General features: G+C 48.3%; 1 protein-coding gene across 3 annotated transcripts in view; it reads left to right on the forward strand.

Annotated features, from left to right (window-relative positions):
• Positions 1–15,640, forward strand: part of NBEAL2 (neurobeachin like 2) — a 246,062-nt gene that overhangs the window by 79,078 nt on the left and 151,344 nt on the right. For all 3 annotated transcript variants that reach the window (XM_040355232.1, XM_040355233.1, XM_040355234.1), the window contains exons 2-3: positions 5,886–5,974; positions 12,103–12,255. In XM_040355232.1, the coding sequence (XP_040211166.1) occupies positions 5,886–5,974; positions 12,103–12,255 (242 nt within the window). The remainder of the gene's footprint in view (positions 1–5,885; positions 5,975–12,102; positions 12,256–15,640) is intronic.

Raw genomic sequence — 15,640 nt, forward strand, 5'->3', positions numbered from 1 at the left:
ACACTTGTTCAGTGGTGGTTAGCGTAGAGGTGACCCTCGTTGAGTGGTGGTCGGCATAGAGGTGACCCTCGTTGAGTGGTGGTCGGCGTAGAGGTGACCCTCGTTGAGTGGTGGCGGTCGGCGTAGAGGTGACCCTCGTTGAGTGGTGGCGGTCGGCGTAGAGGTGACCCTCGTTGAGTGGTGGCGGTCGGCGTAGAGGTGACCCTCGTTGAGTGGTGGCGGTCGGCGTAGAGGTGACCCTCGTTGAGTGGTGGCGGTCGGCGTAGAGGTGACCCTCGTTGAGTGGTGGCGGTCGGCGTAGAGGTGACCCTCGTTGAGTGGTGGCGGTCGGCGTAGAGGTGACCCTCGTTGAGTGGTGGCGGTCGGCGTAGAGGCGACCCTCGTTTGGTTTGTATTTTTGGATCTCCTTGCACTTGCTAAAAATAACTTTCGAAAAATAAGTGTCCTTACCTGGTGTGTTATCTTTGTTAATTGAGCCTTGCTATACTTCAAGGTGTTAATGTCTCCTGACCCCGGGGGTGCTGGTTCTGGTTGGAGTTGTATACATTTGTATAAGCTGTGTGAGAACTTTTGTTAATGCGGCTCTGACGTGTGTCTCCTTTGCCGTGACTCTCTAGACTCCAATTCTTCTTCGTGAATCCAGGTGCTGCGCCTTAAATAGCTTGCGCTGCGGTGAAGAGTCACCGCCTCGCCCTGGAGAAGTGAGAATGGATTGTGGGAACGTTTTTTCTCTATAGATTTGCTTGTGTTTGGTTCAAGGGGACCTGTCTAGTTCTGTTAAAGTAGACCTCTCCGGTGATTTTAAAAGTCTACACTCTACATTTCAGCTGCTTTAAATATATATATGTTTCTTCCAAGGCAGACAGACACAAACCGTGGAATACAACCACACTCCAAACGATCAAAGCAAAGCGTCCACAACAGCATGAGACAACACACAATATATACAACATTGAGTCTGACTAGCACAGATCGTAGTGGGGTTCTCAGTCACCGTGTGCCCCTACTGGACACAGGGGGTGATTTGCACATAAGAGGGGTTGGGGAAGCTGGACACTGAGTTTCCAGAGCTCTCCAAGGTACCACAACCCCCCCCCCCCCCCCCACCCAAAGTGACTCCAGTCACAGGGTCGATAAATAGGCTTTTCAAGGGACATAGTGACAGGTTCTCTTTAAAAAGTCTAGAGTTGCCCTTTTATATTGGGCGTGTGTAGTTCCTGGAGTCCTGGCCGTCTGTACAGAAAGCAGAGACCTATCTCCTCTCTCCAGTGTGCCGGAAGGGACGCGGTGATATCAGTGCGGGTTGCACAACGAGCGATGCAATAAAACCAGAGAGCAGGATGTCGGTCTTGCGTCAGAAAGGTTGGATCTCAATTTGCACATAGTTTACCTCTGCGTGTCCGACGTTCCGAATACACAATGGTATTCTTTTATTGTATCCGATTTGTAACCCCGCCGGTAATTGGGGAGTGTCACGGGGCGGTGTTATTGTGCGGATTGCTCCAGCGGGCGTGTACACTGATCTCATACACTATTGGCTGTCCTCTATTTGGCCTTCCTCCAGCCAGATAGCCCAGTCATACATTGCATTTTTGTTTAATGAAACACATGCTAATTGGAACAAATCGGAGCTCTGTCCGTGGCGTGCGCCCCCCCGAGCTCTGTCCGTGGTGTGCGCCCCCCCCCGAGCTCTGTCCGTGGTGTGCGCCCCCCCCCCGAGCTCTGCCCGTGGCGCGCTCACTCCCCCGAGCTCTGTCCTTGGCGCGCTCGCTTCCCCGAGCTCTGTCCTTGGCGCGCTCGCTTCCCCGAGCTCTGTCCTTGGCGCGCTCGCTTCCCCGAGCTCTGTCCTTGGCGTGCTCGCTCCCCCGAGCTCTGCTCTTGGCGCGCCCCCTGCTCTGCATGTATTGCCCCTTTAAGATCCCCCCCACAATTTGGGCACACCCACTGTTCGATATGGTTTAGCAGGGGGGGGGCCTGGTTGACTTTCTGCACCTATTCTCTGAGGGAGAAAAAAATCCCTGGATTTATTTATATAGTCTTGTAGATACAACCGGCCCCTTTGAGGGCAACCAGAATGCCGATGTTGCCCGAGCTGAAATTTTGAGTTTGATACCCCTGAACTAGAAGCAGGTAGATCCTTGCACCTCCTATCCTCAGGTACAGCTTCCCCTCCAGCAAGGAAAACCGTGATCAACACAGTAGTGACATCGCCAAATCTCCCTCCCAATCTGGTGACACCAGCAGAGGGCAGCAGTGCCTTAGATCTCACACTGAAGATGTACAGCTATGAGGTTGTAGAAATGGGCGTGGGAAGTTCACTGATATCGGGAGCACCTGGGCACTGGGAGTCCATCGATGTCGGGCGGGCCTGGGCACTGGGAGTCCATCGATGGCGGGCCTGGGCACTGGGAGTCCACCGATGTCGAACGCCTGAAGTGCAACGATATCGGGAGCACCTGGGCACTGGGAGTCTACCGATGTCGGGAAACGCCTGAAGTGCACCGATATCGGGAGCACCTGGGCACTGGGAGTGCACCGATGTCGGGAGCACCTGGGCACTGGGAGTCCACCGATGTCGGGAGCACCTGGGCACTGGGAGTCCACCGATGTCGGGAGCGCCTGGGCACTGGGAGTCCACCGATGGCGGGCCTGGGCACTAGGAGTCTACCGATGTCTGGAACGCCTGAAGTGCAATGATATTGGGAGCACCTGGGCACTGGGAGTCTACCAATGTTGGGAACGCCTGAAGTGCAACGATATCGGGAGCACCTGGGCACTGGGAGTCCACCGATGTCTGGAACGCCTGAAGTGCACCGATATCGGGAGCACCTGGGCACTGGGAGTCTACCGATGTCGGGGAACGCCTGAAGTGCTCCAATGTCGGGAGCGCCTGTGCGCGGGGAGTCCACCGATGTTGGGCGCGGGTACTGCACCACTATTTTTAAGAGAAATTGAAGACGCGATGAGCATTTTTAAGCGCACTGCTCACCAATTACCATTTTTCGATGTTCTTTGTATCAAATCCTCACTTTTTTTTAGTTCAGTTCCATATTTTAGATGTTTTTCTGTTTCATTGATTTATTTATTGCTGTGGCCTTGTGGTAACATTGTAACTATTAAATGATTCATTTGGTGCTCCCCGCTGTAGGAGACCCCGGGGCGTGCGCTGGAGGATCAGTTCTGGGTTGTGAATTCCTCCCGGGGATTAAATTATGTTTAATTTTTTTTAGCAGAACTTCAAAGTTTTGATAGATTTCTGGACCGCGCCTGCCTCCCGCTCGCCGTCCCGCCATGAAATAATAATGAGTATGTGTAGAAATCACCACGTGTCTCCGGTGATCTCCTCGTCCGGCTCATACGCGGCTGTATTTAAAAATAAATGTCTTATTGGGCAAATTGAGGAGCGGAGATGAGAAATGCGCAATTCTGGAATATTCTTGCAAATAAAAGAGGTGACGCTTCAAAAACACCGACATCATCTCCCCCAAATATTAGAATTCGGAATTTTATTTCTCAGTTTTTAGACTTATTCATATACTGTACATGCTCTGAGCTCGTCACCCCCCTAGTACTGAAGCCGAAGCGGTCACCATGACAGCCAGACGCCCAAAATTTACCAAATTAGAATTGAAAAATTTGCAAAATTTCCTCTAAAGTGCAACCCGTGGTTGCGGGAAAGAAATTTTGCAGACTTCTGAAAAGATCAGTCAGCCAATCACACAAGCAGGGAATTGTGTATCTTGGGGGGGGGGGGGGGGTGACGCTCTATATACCATCTGTGTAAAGAACGCCTCCTAGTGGTCATATTGCATTGAATGTATGCCAATAAAGTGTAGTTACACTTTAACCACTTAAGCCCCGGACCAAAATGCAGCTAAATGCCCAGGTCAGGTTTTGCGATTCGGCACTGCGTCGCTTTAACAGACAATTGCGCGGTCGTGCGACGTGGCTCCCAAACAAAATTGGCGTCCTTTTTTCTCCCACAAATAGAGCTTTCTTTTGGTGGTATTTGATCACCTCTGCGGTTTTTATTTTTTGCGCTATAAACAAAAATAGAGCGACAATTTTAAAAAAAATGCAATATTTTTTACTTTTTGCTATAATAAATATCCCCCAAAAACATATATAAAATAATTTTTCCCTCAGTTTAGGCCGATACGTATTCTTCTACCCATTTTTGGTAAAAAAAAATCGCAATAAGCGTTTATCGGTTGGTTTGCACAAAATTTATAGCGTTTACAAAATAGGGGATAGTTTTATTGCATTTTTATTAATTTTTTTTTTACTACTAATGGCGGCGATCAGCGTTTTTTTTCGTGACTGCGACATTATGGCGGACACTTCGGACAATTTTGACACATTTTTGGGACCATTGTCATTTTCACAGCAAAAAATGCATTTAAATTGCATTGTTTATTGTGAAAATTACAGTTGCAGTTTGGGAGTTAACCACAGGGGGCGCTGAAGGGGTTAGTGTTCACTTAGTGTGTGTTTACAACTGTAGGGGGGTGTGGCTGTAGGTCTGACGTCATCGATTGTGTCTCCCTATAAAAGGGATGACTCGATCGATGCGCCGCCACAGTGAAGAACGGGGAAGCCCTGTTTACACACGGCTCTCCCCGTTCTTCAGCTCCGGGGAGCGATCGCGGGGGGTGGCTAGAAACGAATAGCCACGCCGTCGTCCCGGATCGATCCCAGACGATTGCCGACCGCCGCATGTACCGGGGGGGTCCCGATCGGACCCACGTCTAGGCAGGGACGTATAGGCACGTCCATCTGCCTGTACGTGCCATTCTGCCAACGTATATTAACATGCGGCGGTCGTTAAGTGGTTAAGAATGAATTGCACTGCTACCCACCTGCAAAAGCGTTGAATGATGATGATGATGATGTTGTGTTTTTGTTGGTTGGTTGTTGTGTTTTTGTTGGTTGTTGTGTTTTTGTTGGTTGGTTGTTGTGTTTTTGTTGGTTGGTTGTTGTGTTTTTGTTGGTTGGTTGTTGTGTTTTTGTTGGTTGGTTGTTGTGTTTTTGTTGGTTGGTTGTTGTGTTTTTTGTTGGTTGGTTGTTGTGTTTTTTGTTGGTTGTGTTTTGTGCTTTTATTGTTGTTTTTTTTTGTGTTTTTTTTTTCATGTGTCGCAGGAATGCATGCACTTTTTTTTGTGCATTCCCGCATCACATAAATGATGTCTATTGTTGCTGGGGGGTCTTATGATGCTAGTGGGTCAATTGATGCTTAGAGGGATCTATTGTTGAGGGAGGGGTCTATTGGCTTCTGGAGGGCCTTTTAATGCTGGCTGCTGGGGAGGTCTTATGATGCTGGTGATCAATTGTTGCTGGGAGCAATCTACTGTTGAGGGCAGGGTCTACTGTTGCTGGCTGATGGAGGGTCTATTAATACTGGCTGCTGGGAGATCTATTGTTTCTTGGGTGGGTCTGTTGCGAGGCAGTATTCTGTTGCTGGGGGGGATTTGTTATTGTTGGGGGTGTCTATTATTGTGGAGGGATCTATTTTTGATTGGTGGGGGGGGGGGGGGTGTATTCTTGCTGGCTACATGGGATCCATTTTCCTGCTTTTTCCTATTATAATCGCACAATTCCATACAGATTACTTGGCACTATAGGGTTGCCACCTGTCCAGGATTCACCCGGGCAGTCCAGGTTTCGAATCGTGTGTCCACAATATTCAGAATGGATTGTGGCTCCCCAAGTAACAGAGTACAACAACCGCCGAGTACATAGATGAGTAGAGAGGGCTTTGATCTAAAGTGTATCCAAAATGTATCTAAAGTGTATCCAAAAATGGCCTTTGAAACCTCTGATTGGCTGACGGACTCTTCCACGTGGTCTCACCAGATCCCCCATCTTGTGATTTTTGTGTTTTGCAGAAAGATCTGAATTATTTGCAGCAATGGCTGGAGGCGTTCGTGATCAACTTCGAGAAGATCATCTCCGTTCACACCCTGGAGCCGAGGAGGTCCGTTCCTTTCTTTTATTATTATTATTATTATTATTATTATTATTATTTATTACTTCTACTTCTTCCTGGAAATCATTTAAAAATGTCCTAGTCGTGGAACGTTTTTTTTTTTTTGGTTGGTACGCCTGAATTGTTTTTCTTCCGCTTGTCTGCGGTCTGCGCTGTGACTGCAGACGGTGACTGAGAACAAATCGGGCTTTTGTTCCTGTTTGATTCGGAGTCGCCACTATCAGTAAATGATGATGATCTCCTCACTGCACTGCACTCGTGTGACCAGCGGAGATCACAAACTGCTCAGCCATCACTTTTATCCTTTTTGGTTGCAGGACGCCCATTTACCAGAGCGCACGTTTAGGGCCCCCGATCTCGCTTATCCCATTGTGATAACACTTTACAACAAACGGTACATGCGTTGGTGTATTGCAGTGCCATGCGATCTGAATCGCAAACCCAGCGCATCTTGCCAACCGGCATGTGGAGTTGTGCGCTCCCGATTTTATGCTGCATGGACGGTTTTTGGTCCATTGTGGTCGTGTTGGGCAGCCCAATGTCCCAATGCACAAACCAGAGTGTTGTGAATGGGTCCTTGGAGGGATCCCTGATTCCTTAGGGGCCTATTAACACTAGCTATGTGCAATTTGGTTCGTTCCGAATTCCTTTTTTAACGAAATTCCACCTCAGAATTAACGAAAACCCGCTTTAATTTTTAATTTTTTTTGCCGAATATTCAAGAATTCGAAAATCTAAAATTAACTACCGTATATACTCGAGTATAAGCCGAGTTTTTCAGCAAATTTTTGTGTGTGCTGAAAATGCCCCCCTCGGCTTATACTCGAGTCACCTTTTTGCGCCTGATCTCTCGGACTTTGAAGACCCAGTACAGGCCGGCTGTAGGTCCCCGGACAACAAACTTTGCACACTTGTAGAGGAAGAGCTACATGTGTGCCACGTTTGGGGTCCAGGAGACCTACGGCCCGCCTGTACTGGGAGCACCGTTTTTTTTTTTTTTTAAAAGCCAGGCACCCCTTCCATAGACTCCCATGTTAAACGGTCATTTCTCCGGTGACTTTAGGGACCCGGTTAAACACTAGGGGACGATCAAGGGGTTAATTGTGTTCCCTCGGTGTGTTCCAACTGTGGGGGGGATGGGATTGACTAGGGAAAGAGACTCCCAAGTTAAACGGTCATTTCTCCGGTGACTTTGGGGACCCGGTACCGGCTGGCCGTAGGTCCCCTAGACCCAGAACTTGGCACACATGTAGCCCCATTTCTCCTCTACAAGTGTGCAAAGTTTGTTGTCTGTGGGGCCTACGGCAGGACAATTTATACAGCGATCAGTGCTATAAAAATGCAGTGATTACTGTGTAAATGTCACTGGCAGGGAAGGGGTTAACAGCACTAGGGGACGATCAAGGGGTTAATTGTGTTCCCTCGGTGTGTTCCAACTGTGGGGGGGGGGGGGGTGGGATTGACTAGGGAAAGACTCCCATGTTAAACGGTCATTTCTCCGGTGACTTTGGGTACCCGCTGGTCGTAGGTCCCCTAGACCCAGAACTTGGCACACATGTAGCCCTATTTCTCCTCTACAAGTGTGCAAAGTTTGTTGTCTGTGAGACCTACGGCAGGGGAGCACTGTTTTTTCAAAGCCGGGCACCCTTTCCATAGACTCCCATGTTAAACGTCAGTCGAGGCATGGGCACAGTGAGGCATGCACATGGGCACAGTGAGGCATGGGCACAGTGAGGCATCCACATGGACACAGTGAGGCATGCAGATGGACACCCTAGGCTTATACTCGAGTCAATACGTTTTCACAGTTTTTTGTGATAAAATTAGGTGCCTCGGCTTATATTTTGGTCGGCTTATACTCGAGTATATACGGTAATAACTTAACTATTACTAAATAATAACGGCTTCAGCCCCGGAAGAATGTACCCCCTTCCTGACCAGGCCATTTTTTTTGCGATACAGCACTCAGTTTAGGCCAATATATATTCTACATATTTTTGGTAAAACAAAATCGCAATAAGCGTTTATTGATGCACAAAAGGTTATAGCGTCTACAAAATAGGGGGGGATTAATTTTTTTTTACTAGTAATGGCGGTGATCAGCAATTTTTATTGGGACTGTGGCATTGCAACGGACACGTCGGACACTTTTTGGGACCAGTGACATTTTATACAGCGATCGGTGCTATAAAAATGCAGTGATTACTGTGTAAATGTCACTGGCAGGGAAGGGATTAACACTAGGGGGGCAATCAAGGGGTTAATTGTGTTCCCTCGGTGTGTTCCAACTGTGGGGGAGGGGGATGGGATTGACTAGGGGAAGAGACCGATTTGTGTTCCTACTTGGTATGAACACCTGATCTGTCTCCGCTCCCCTGAGAGAACCGGGATTTGTTGTTGTTTTTTTTTTTACACACACAGATTCCGGTTCTTGCTCAGTCATCAGCGGGTGCCCGGCGGTCATCGCATGCGCATCAACTCTGGGCGTGTGCGCGCCGCCAGAGGTGTCTTAAAGAGCCGATGTGCAGCTACATCGAAACGGGCAGGGGAGCCAGCCTGCCGCAGTATAACTGCGGAGGCTGGTCAGGAAGGGGTTAAATTATAGGTATTAGAATTTTCTTTCAAATTTGGCTGTTAGAGTGTAAAATTAGACCTGCACTGCCGAAAAATTCATTCATTTTCTTTTCATCCTTTTTTTTTTTTTTTTTTTTCGGGTCATTTGTTATGATCGCAATTCGAAAATAAGCAAGAAAATGCAAAAGAATAACTTATAAATTCTAGGTATTGGAATTTCCTTTCAAATTTATCAGAAGTTACGAATTATCCGAAATAACGAATGCCGCATCTAAATGAATGAAATGTAACAAATTGAGGATAATAATAAAAACGTATCATTATTTATTATTAATTACCGTTACATTTGTTTAGATGAGGCATTCGTTATTTTGGATAATTCGTAACTTCTGATAAATCAAAGGAAATTCCAATACCTAGAATTAAATAGATTTAAGTTATTCTTTCGGATTTTCTCTCTTTTCAGGATTTTTTGAATTGCGATCATAACAAATGACCCCTTCCTTTTCCTTCCTTTCCCTTCCTTTTCCTTCCTTTCCCTTCCTTTCCCTTCCTTTCCCTTCCTTTTCCTTCCTTTTCCTTCCTTTCCCTTCCTTTGCCTTCCTTTCCTTTCCCTTCCCTTCCCCTCCCTTCCTTTCCCTTCCCTACCTTCCATTCCTTTTACCTTCCCTCCCTTCCCTTCCTTCCCTTCCTTTCCCTTTTACTTTCTTTTCCTTTTCCTTTCCCCTCCCTTCCCTTCCCTTCCCTCCCTTCCCTTCCCTTTTCTTCCTTTTCTTTCCCCTCCCTTTTCTTCCTTTTCTTTTCCCTCCCTTTTCTTTTCCCTCCCTTTTCTTCCTTTTCTTTCCCCTCCCTTTTCTTCCTTTTCTTTTCCCTCCCTTTTCCCTCCCTTTTCCCTCCCTTTTCCCCTCCCTTTCCCCTCCCTTTCCCCTCCTTCTCCCTCCCTCTTTTTCTCCTCTCCTTTCCCTCCTTTGCCTCCTCTCTTCTCCTTTCCCTTCTCTCCTCTCCCCTCCTCTCCCTCCTCTCCTCTCCTTTTCCCTCCCTCCCTCCCTTCTCCTCTCCTCTCCTCTCCCCTCCCTCCCTTCTCCTCTCCTCTCCTTTTCCCTCCCTCCCTCCCTTCTCCTCTCCTCTCCTCTCCCCTCCCTCCCTTCTCCTCTCCTCTCCTTTTCCCTCCCTCCCTTCCCCTCTCCTTTTCCCTCCCTCCCCTCTCCTTTTCCCTCCCTCCCTTCCCCTCTCCTTTTCCCTCCCTCCCCTCTCCTTTTCCCTCCCTCCCTTCTCCTCTCCTTTTCCCTCCCTCCCTCCCTCTCTCCTTTTCCCTCCCGCCCTCCCTCTCTCCTTTTCCCTCCCTCCCTCCCTCCCTTCTCCTCTCCTTTTCCCTCCCTCCCTCCCTCTCTCCTTTTCCCTCCCGCCCTCCCTCTCTCCTTTTCCCTCCCTCCCTCCCTCCCTTCTCCTCTCCTTTTCCCTCCCGCCCTCCCTCCCTTCTCCTCTCCTTTTCCCTCCCTCCCTCCCCCTCTCCTTTTCCCTCCCTCCCTCCCCCTCTCCTTTTCCCTCCCTCCCTCCCTCCCTCCCTCCCCCTCTCCTTTTCCCTCCCTCCCTTCTCCTCTCCTTTTCCCTCCCTCCCTTCTCCTCCTCTCGCCCCCTTCCCCCTCCATCCTTCTCCATCCTCCTCTTACCCCCCCTTCCTCCTTCCCCCTCCTTCTCCATCTTCCTCTCCCCTCCCCCCTCTCCCTCCTCCCTCAGTGTTTATACAGTATTAAAAGAGCTACCGTTGTCCTGTAGTGATTTATAAGTAAACAATATATATATATATATATATACAGTGAGGAAAATAAGTATTTGAACACCCTGCTATTTTGCAAGTTCTCCCACTTGGAAATCATGGAGGGGTCTGAAATTGTTATCGTAGGTGCATGTCCACTGTGAGAGACATAATCAAAAAAAAAAAATCCAGAAATCACAATGTATGATTTTTTAACTATTTATTTGTATGATACAGCTGCAAATAAGTATTTGAACACCTGAGAAAATCAATGTTAATATTTGGTACAGTAGCCTTTGTTTGCAATTACAGAGGTCAAACGTTTCTTGTAGTTTTTCACCAGGTTTGCACACACTGGAGGAGGGATTTTGGCCCACTCCTCCACACAGATCTTCTCTAGATCAGTCAGGTTTCTGGGCTCTCGCTGAGAAACACAGAGTTTGAGCTCCCTCCAAAGATTCTCTATTGGGTTTAGGTCTGGAGACTGGCTAGGCCACGCCAGAACCTTGATATGCTTCTTACAGAGCCACTCCTTGGTTATCCTGGCTGTGTGCTTCGGGTCATTGTCATGTTGGAAGACCCAGCCTCGACCCATCTTCAAAGCTCTAACTGAGGGAAGGAGGTTGTTGCCCAAAATCTCGCAATACATGGCCCCGGTCATCCTCTACTTAATACAGTGCAGTCGCCCTGTCCCATGTGCAGAAAAACACCCCCAAAGCATGATGCTACCACCCCCATGCTTCACAGTAGGGATGGTGTTCTTGGGATGGTACTCGTCATTCTTCTTCCTCCAAACACGGTTAGTGGAATTATGACCAAAAAGTTCTATTTTGGTCTCATCTGACCACATGACTTTCTCCCATGACTCCTCTGGATCATTCAAATGGTCATTGGCAAACTTAAGACGGGCCTTGACATGTGCTGGTTTAAGCAGGGGAACCTTCCGTGCCATGCATGATTTCAAACCATGACGTTTTAGTGTATTACCAACAGTAACCTTGGAAACGGTGGTCCCAGCTCTTTTCAGGTCATTGACCAGCTCCTCCCGTGTAGTCCTGGGCTGATTTCTCACCTTTCTTAGGATCATTGAGACCCCACGAGGTGAGATTTTGCATGGAGCCCCAGTCCGAGGGAGATTGACAGTCATGTTTAGCTTCTTCCATTTTCTAATGATTGCTCCAACAGTGGACCTTTTTTCACCAAGCTGCTTGGCAATTTCCCCGTAGCCCTTTCCAGCCTTGTGGAGGTGTACAATTTTGTCTCTAGTGTCTTTGGACAGCTCTTTGGTCTTGGCCATGTTAGTAGTTGGATTCTTACTGATTGTATGGGGTGGACAGGTGTCTTTATGCAGCTAATGACCTCAAACAGGTGCATCTAATTTAGGATAATAAATGGAGTGGAGGTGGACATTTTTAAAGGCAGACTAACAGGTCTTTGAGGGTCAGAATTCTAGCTGATAGACAGGTGTTCAAATACTTATTTGCAGCTGTATCATACAAATAAATAGTTAAAAAATCATAAATTGTGATTTCTGGATTTTTTTTTTTTGATTATGTCTCTCACAGTGGACATGCACCTACGATGACAATTTCAGACCCCTCCATGATTTCCAAGTGGGAGAACTTTCAAAATAGCAGGGTGTTCAAATACTTATTTTCCTCACTGTATATATATATATATATATATATATATATATATATATATATATATATATATATATATATATATATATATATATATATATATATATATAATCAATTTTCTTCTTTCATTTTTCCTTCTTCAGACCTGAAGATTCGACCTCGGAGATTCCGGTCTTACCCCGCGATGTCCTCCAAGTCCTGAGCCAGCAGCTGGGTCACTGCACTGAGGATTTAAAGGAACACTCCACCTTGAACCAGGCCCTCCTCCTCCTCAAATTCTTCATCATCATCAGCAGGTGAGTTGTGATAATGAATACTGGATCATCATCTGTTATCGATTTTCCTTTGCAGATTGGCACAAGGAGATGGAGCAGAGCTGTGGGAGGGGCCCTACAAGCTCCACCTACTACAGCAAAGCGTTGGAGACATGTCCAGTCATCCTGCACAAGGAGATGGAGCAGAGCTGTAGGAGGTGCCCAGTAAGCTCCACTCACTACAGGAGGGGGCGGAGACAAGACCAGTCACCCTGCACAAGGAGAGAGAGCAGCAGGCTCCACCCACTAAAGGAAAGCTACAGGAGGGGGCGGAGACAAGACCAGTCCCCTTTGCTTAAGGAGAGAGAGCAGAGCTGTGGGGGGGGGGGGGGGCTACCCAATAAAGGAAAGCTACAGGAAGGGGGTGGAGACAAGACCAGTCATCCTGCACAAGGAGAGAAAGCAGGGCTGTGGGGGGGCAGCAGACTCCACCCACTACAGGAAGGGGCAGAAGCAAGAGCGGTCATCCTGCACAAGGAGAGAGTATAGCTGTGGGAGGGGCCCAACAGGCTCCACCCACTAAAGAAAAGCTACAGGAGGGATGGAGAAAAGACCATTCGCCCTGCACAAGGAGAGAGCAGATCTGTGGGAGGGGCTCAGCAGGCCCCACCCACTACAGGTAGTGGGTGGAGACCAGTCATCCTGCACAAGGAGAGGGAGCAGACCTGTGGGAGGGGCCCAGAAGACCCCACCCTCTACAGGCAAGCTACAGGAGGGGGTGGAGACAAGACTAGTCCGCTTTGCACTAATAAAGAGAGCAGAACTGTGGGAGGGGCTCAGCAGGCTCCACCCACTACAGGCTGCCTGCAGGAAAGCAACAGAAGGATGGTTTCCCAATGCATACAGTAAACTATTGCGCCCAGGGCGACCGTCCCTCCTGCCCACCCCTTTTTCTTTATCGTACATCACGGGACACAGAGCGGCATTCATTACTATATGGGTTATATGGAGTACCTTCAGGTGTAGACACTGGCAATCTCAAACAGGAAATGCCCCTCCCTATATAACCCCCTCCCATAGGAGGAGTACCTCAGTTTTTCCGCCAGTGTCTTAGGTGTTAGTCATGGTTTAGCTTGCCTCCACATCCTTGGGATTAGGTGAGCTAACCGGTTCTGTCCAAAAAAGCCTCAGCGCTAAAGTGGTCAGTAACCGGACCCCAAACCCTTGGGGTATAGCCCATAATGCTTTTCTTTTTAGAGAGCTGGACCCTGGGCCCAGAACTTAGAAACCTTTGGGTGCCTAATGTTTCTGTTGCCAGAGTGCTATATGGGCCCAGGACAGTGGATCCTTCATAGGAACCCAGGGCCTGAAGGTCTAGACATCCCCACCGAGATGGGGGAAGATTGGGCCTCTTGCTTGGCAAAGTCCTGCGGCATGGAGCAGGTAAGTGAGGGGAAAACTTGCGGAACTTGGTTCTTAGCAGGTTTTTTCTGGGGGGTCACAGGGGACATGCCTAAAGTTATGCACTGCATCTGGCAAACTAGTCACATATCATAAAGATAGGATGGCTCTATATGTATTATTCCCCATAAGATGTGACCTCCCTTGTAGTGTTGGAAAAGCATTGAGTGGGGCCTGTGTTATATAAAAATATATGTGTGTGTCAGAGAGCTGTGCTTACCTGCAAGCCTCCAGGCGATGCTCCATTCAGTCTTCCTCCTCACGGCCTGCAAAGCAGGCAAAACGCTGACCTCCTCATGGCTGCAGTTTGCTGGAGCAGAGAGGTCCCTTCCTCCCAACCCCACCCCCCCCCCTGTCGGGAGGGGCATTTCCTGTTTGAGATTGCTGGGGGGGAAGGGCGGGTCAGTGGCTTAAGGAAGGGGCGGCCCTTCCTTGTTTGTTCCATATAGCTCATTCAATACTTTGGAACTGAGGAGGAAAGACCAGAACGGCAAGCAGGGGGCGCCGAGGACACACAGTGGCCAGAAAGAATATTGCAGTCTTCAGAAAGACTGTTTTCAAGCCTAGGAATAGGCTGTTTCTTTTCCATCTCATAGTTTTTCTTGCAATACTACTCAGGGGGACAGAATGTTTTTTCTTTCCTAGATTTGAAAAAAAAAAAAAAAAAAAAGAGAAGTGTCATCTAGGGGAGAGGAAGCATTTTTTATCCCCCAAACAGGTGTTTGGGCATTTAACTATTTATAAGTCCCAGGTACCAATAAGTAGCAGGTGTACCTCGGTATTGTACCATGGCATCAAAAAACAAGGGTACAAGAGGTGGGGATTCCCCCAGAGAGTCTGAGGTCTCGGACAATGCTATGCCGCTGCTTTCCCCACAGGGAGCCTTGGGGCCATCGGGATCTGGGGCTGGAGCTGACGCGGGTCAGTCCAACCCTAAGATGGTCACGGAGGAGGTATTACTCACCTCTTTAAAAGAGATGCAGAAAAGCATGGGTAAAATGATAGCCGCAGCTATGCGGGGCAGTAAGCGGAATAGATCTCCGTCGCCCGAGCGCGGACCCTCAGAAGAGGAGGTCCTTTCCTCAGGGGAATTGGACGACCTCTTGGACAAGGACCAAGTAGGTTCAGGGATCGAAGATCCGGATACAGAGGAGTCTGGGGCAGTCTCCCTGAGGGAGAGCTGGTGGATTCAAGGATTGTCGGACTTGGTCCATAGGGCATTCAACTGGCCAGTACCAGATCTCCAGGTATCGACGGTTTCAGCTTTGGGTTCACTGAGGGCGCCTCAAAGCAATGCTGTGTTTCCGATCCATCCTCTATTAGAGGGAGTTTTGTTCCAAGATTGGAACAAGCCAGATAAGATCTTCTTACCACCTAAGAAGTTCTCTGTCCTATATCCTATGGAAGAAAAATTTTCCAAAAGATGGGCTACTCCTGCAGTGGACGCAGCCATCTCATGTGTTAACAAATCGTTAACATGCCCTGTAGAAAACATACAGGTGTTCAAGGATCCAGTTGATAAGCGCTTGGAAGCACTACTTAAGAACTCCTTCACTACTGCAGGGGCAGTAGTACAGCCAGCTGTGGCTGCGATTGGGGTCGCTCAAGCATTATCGGATCAATTTAAGCAGATGCTTAAACTTATTCCTGCCCAGCAGGCAGAAGAATTTTCGGATGTCCCTAAGGCCATATGTTTTACGGTAGACGCAATCAAGGATTCTATCCAGCAAGCGTCACGTTTATCGTTATCCCTTATCCATATGAGAAGACTCTTATGGTTAAAAAGCTGGGAGGCTGAGCCCCCATGCAAGAAGCTCCTGGTAGGGTTCCCCTTCCATGGAGGACGACTCTTCAGAGAAGACCTAGATAAATACATTCAGACCATTTCAAACGGCAAGAGTACTCTCTTGCCAACTAAGAAGAAGGTTCAGGGGCCTGCGTTTAAACGACAGTATTCCCCTGGGCA

The sequence above is a fragment of the Rana temporaria genome, chromosome 5 (assembly GCF_905171775.1).
Source record: "Rana temporaria chromosome 5, aRanTem1.1, whole genome shotgun sequence".
Classification (NCBI taxonomy): domain Eukaryota; kingdom Metazoa; phylum Chordata; class Amphibia; order Anura; family Ranidae; genus Rana; species Rana temporaria.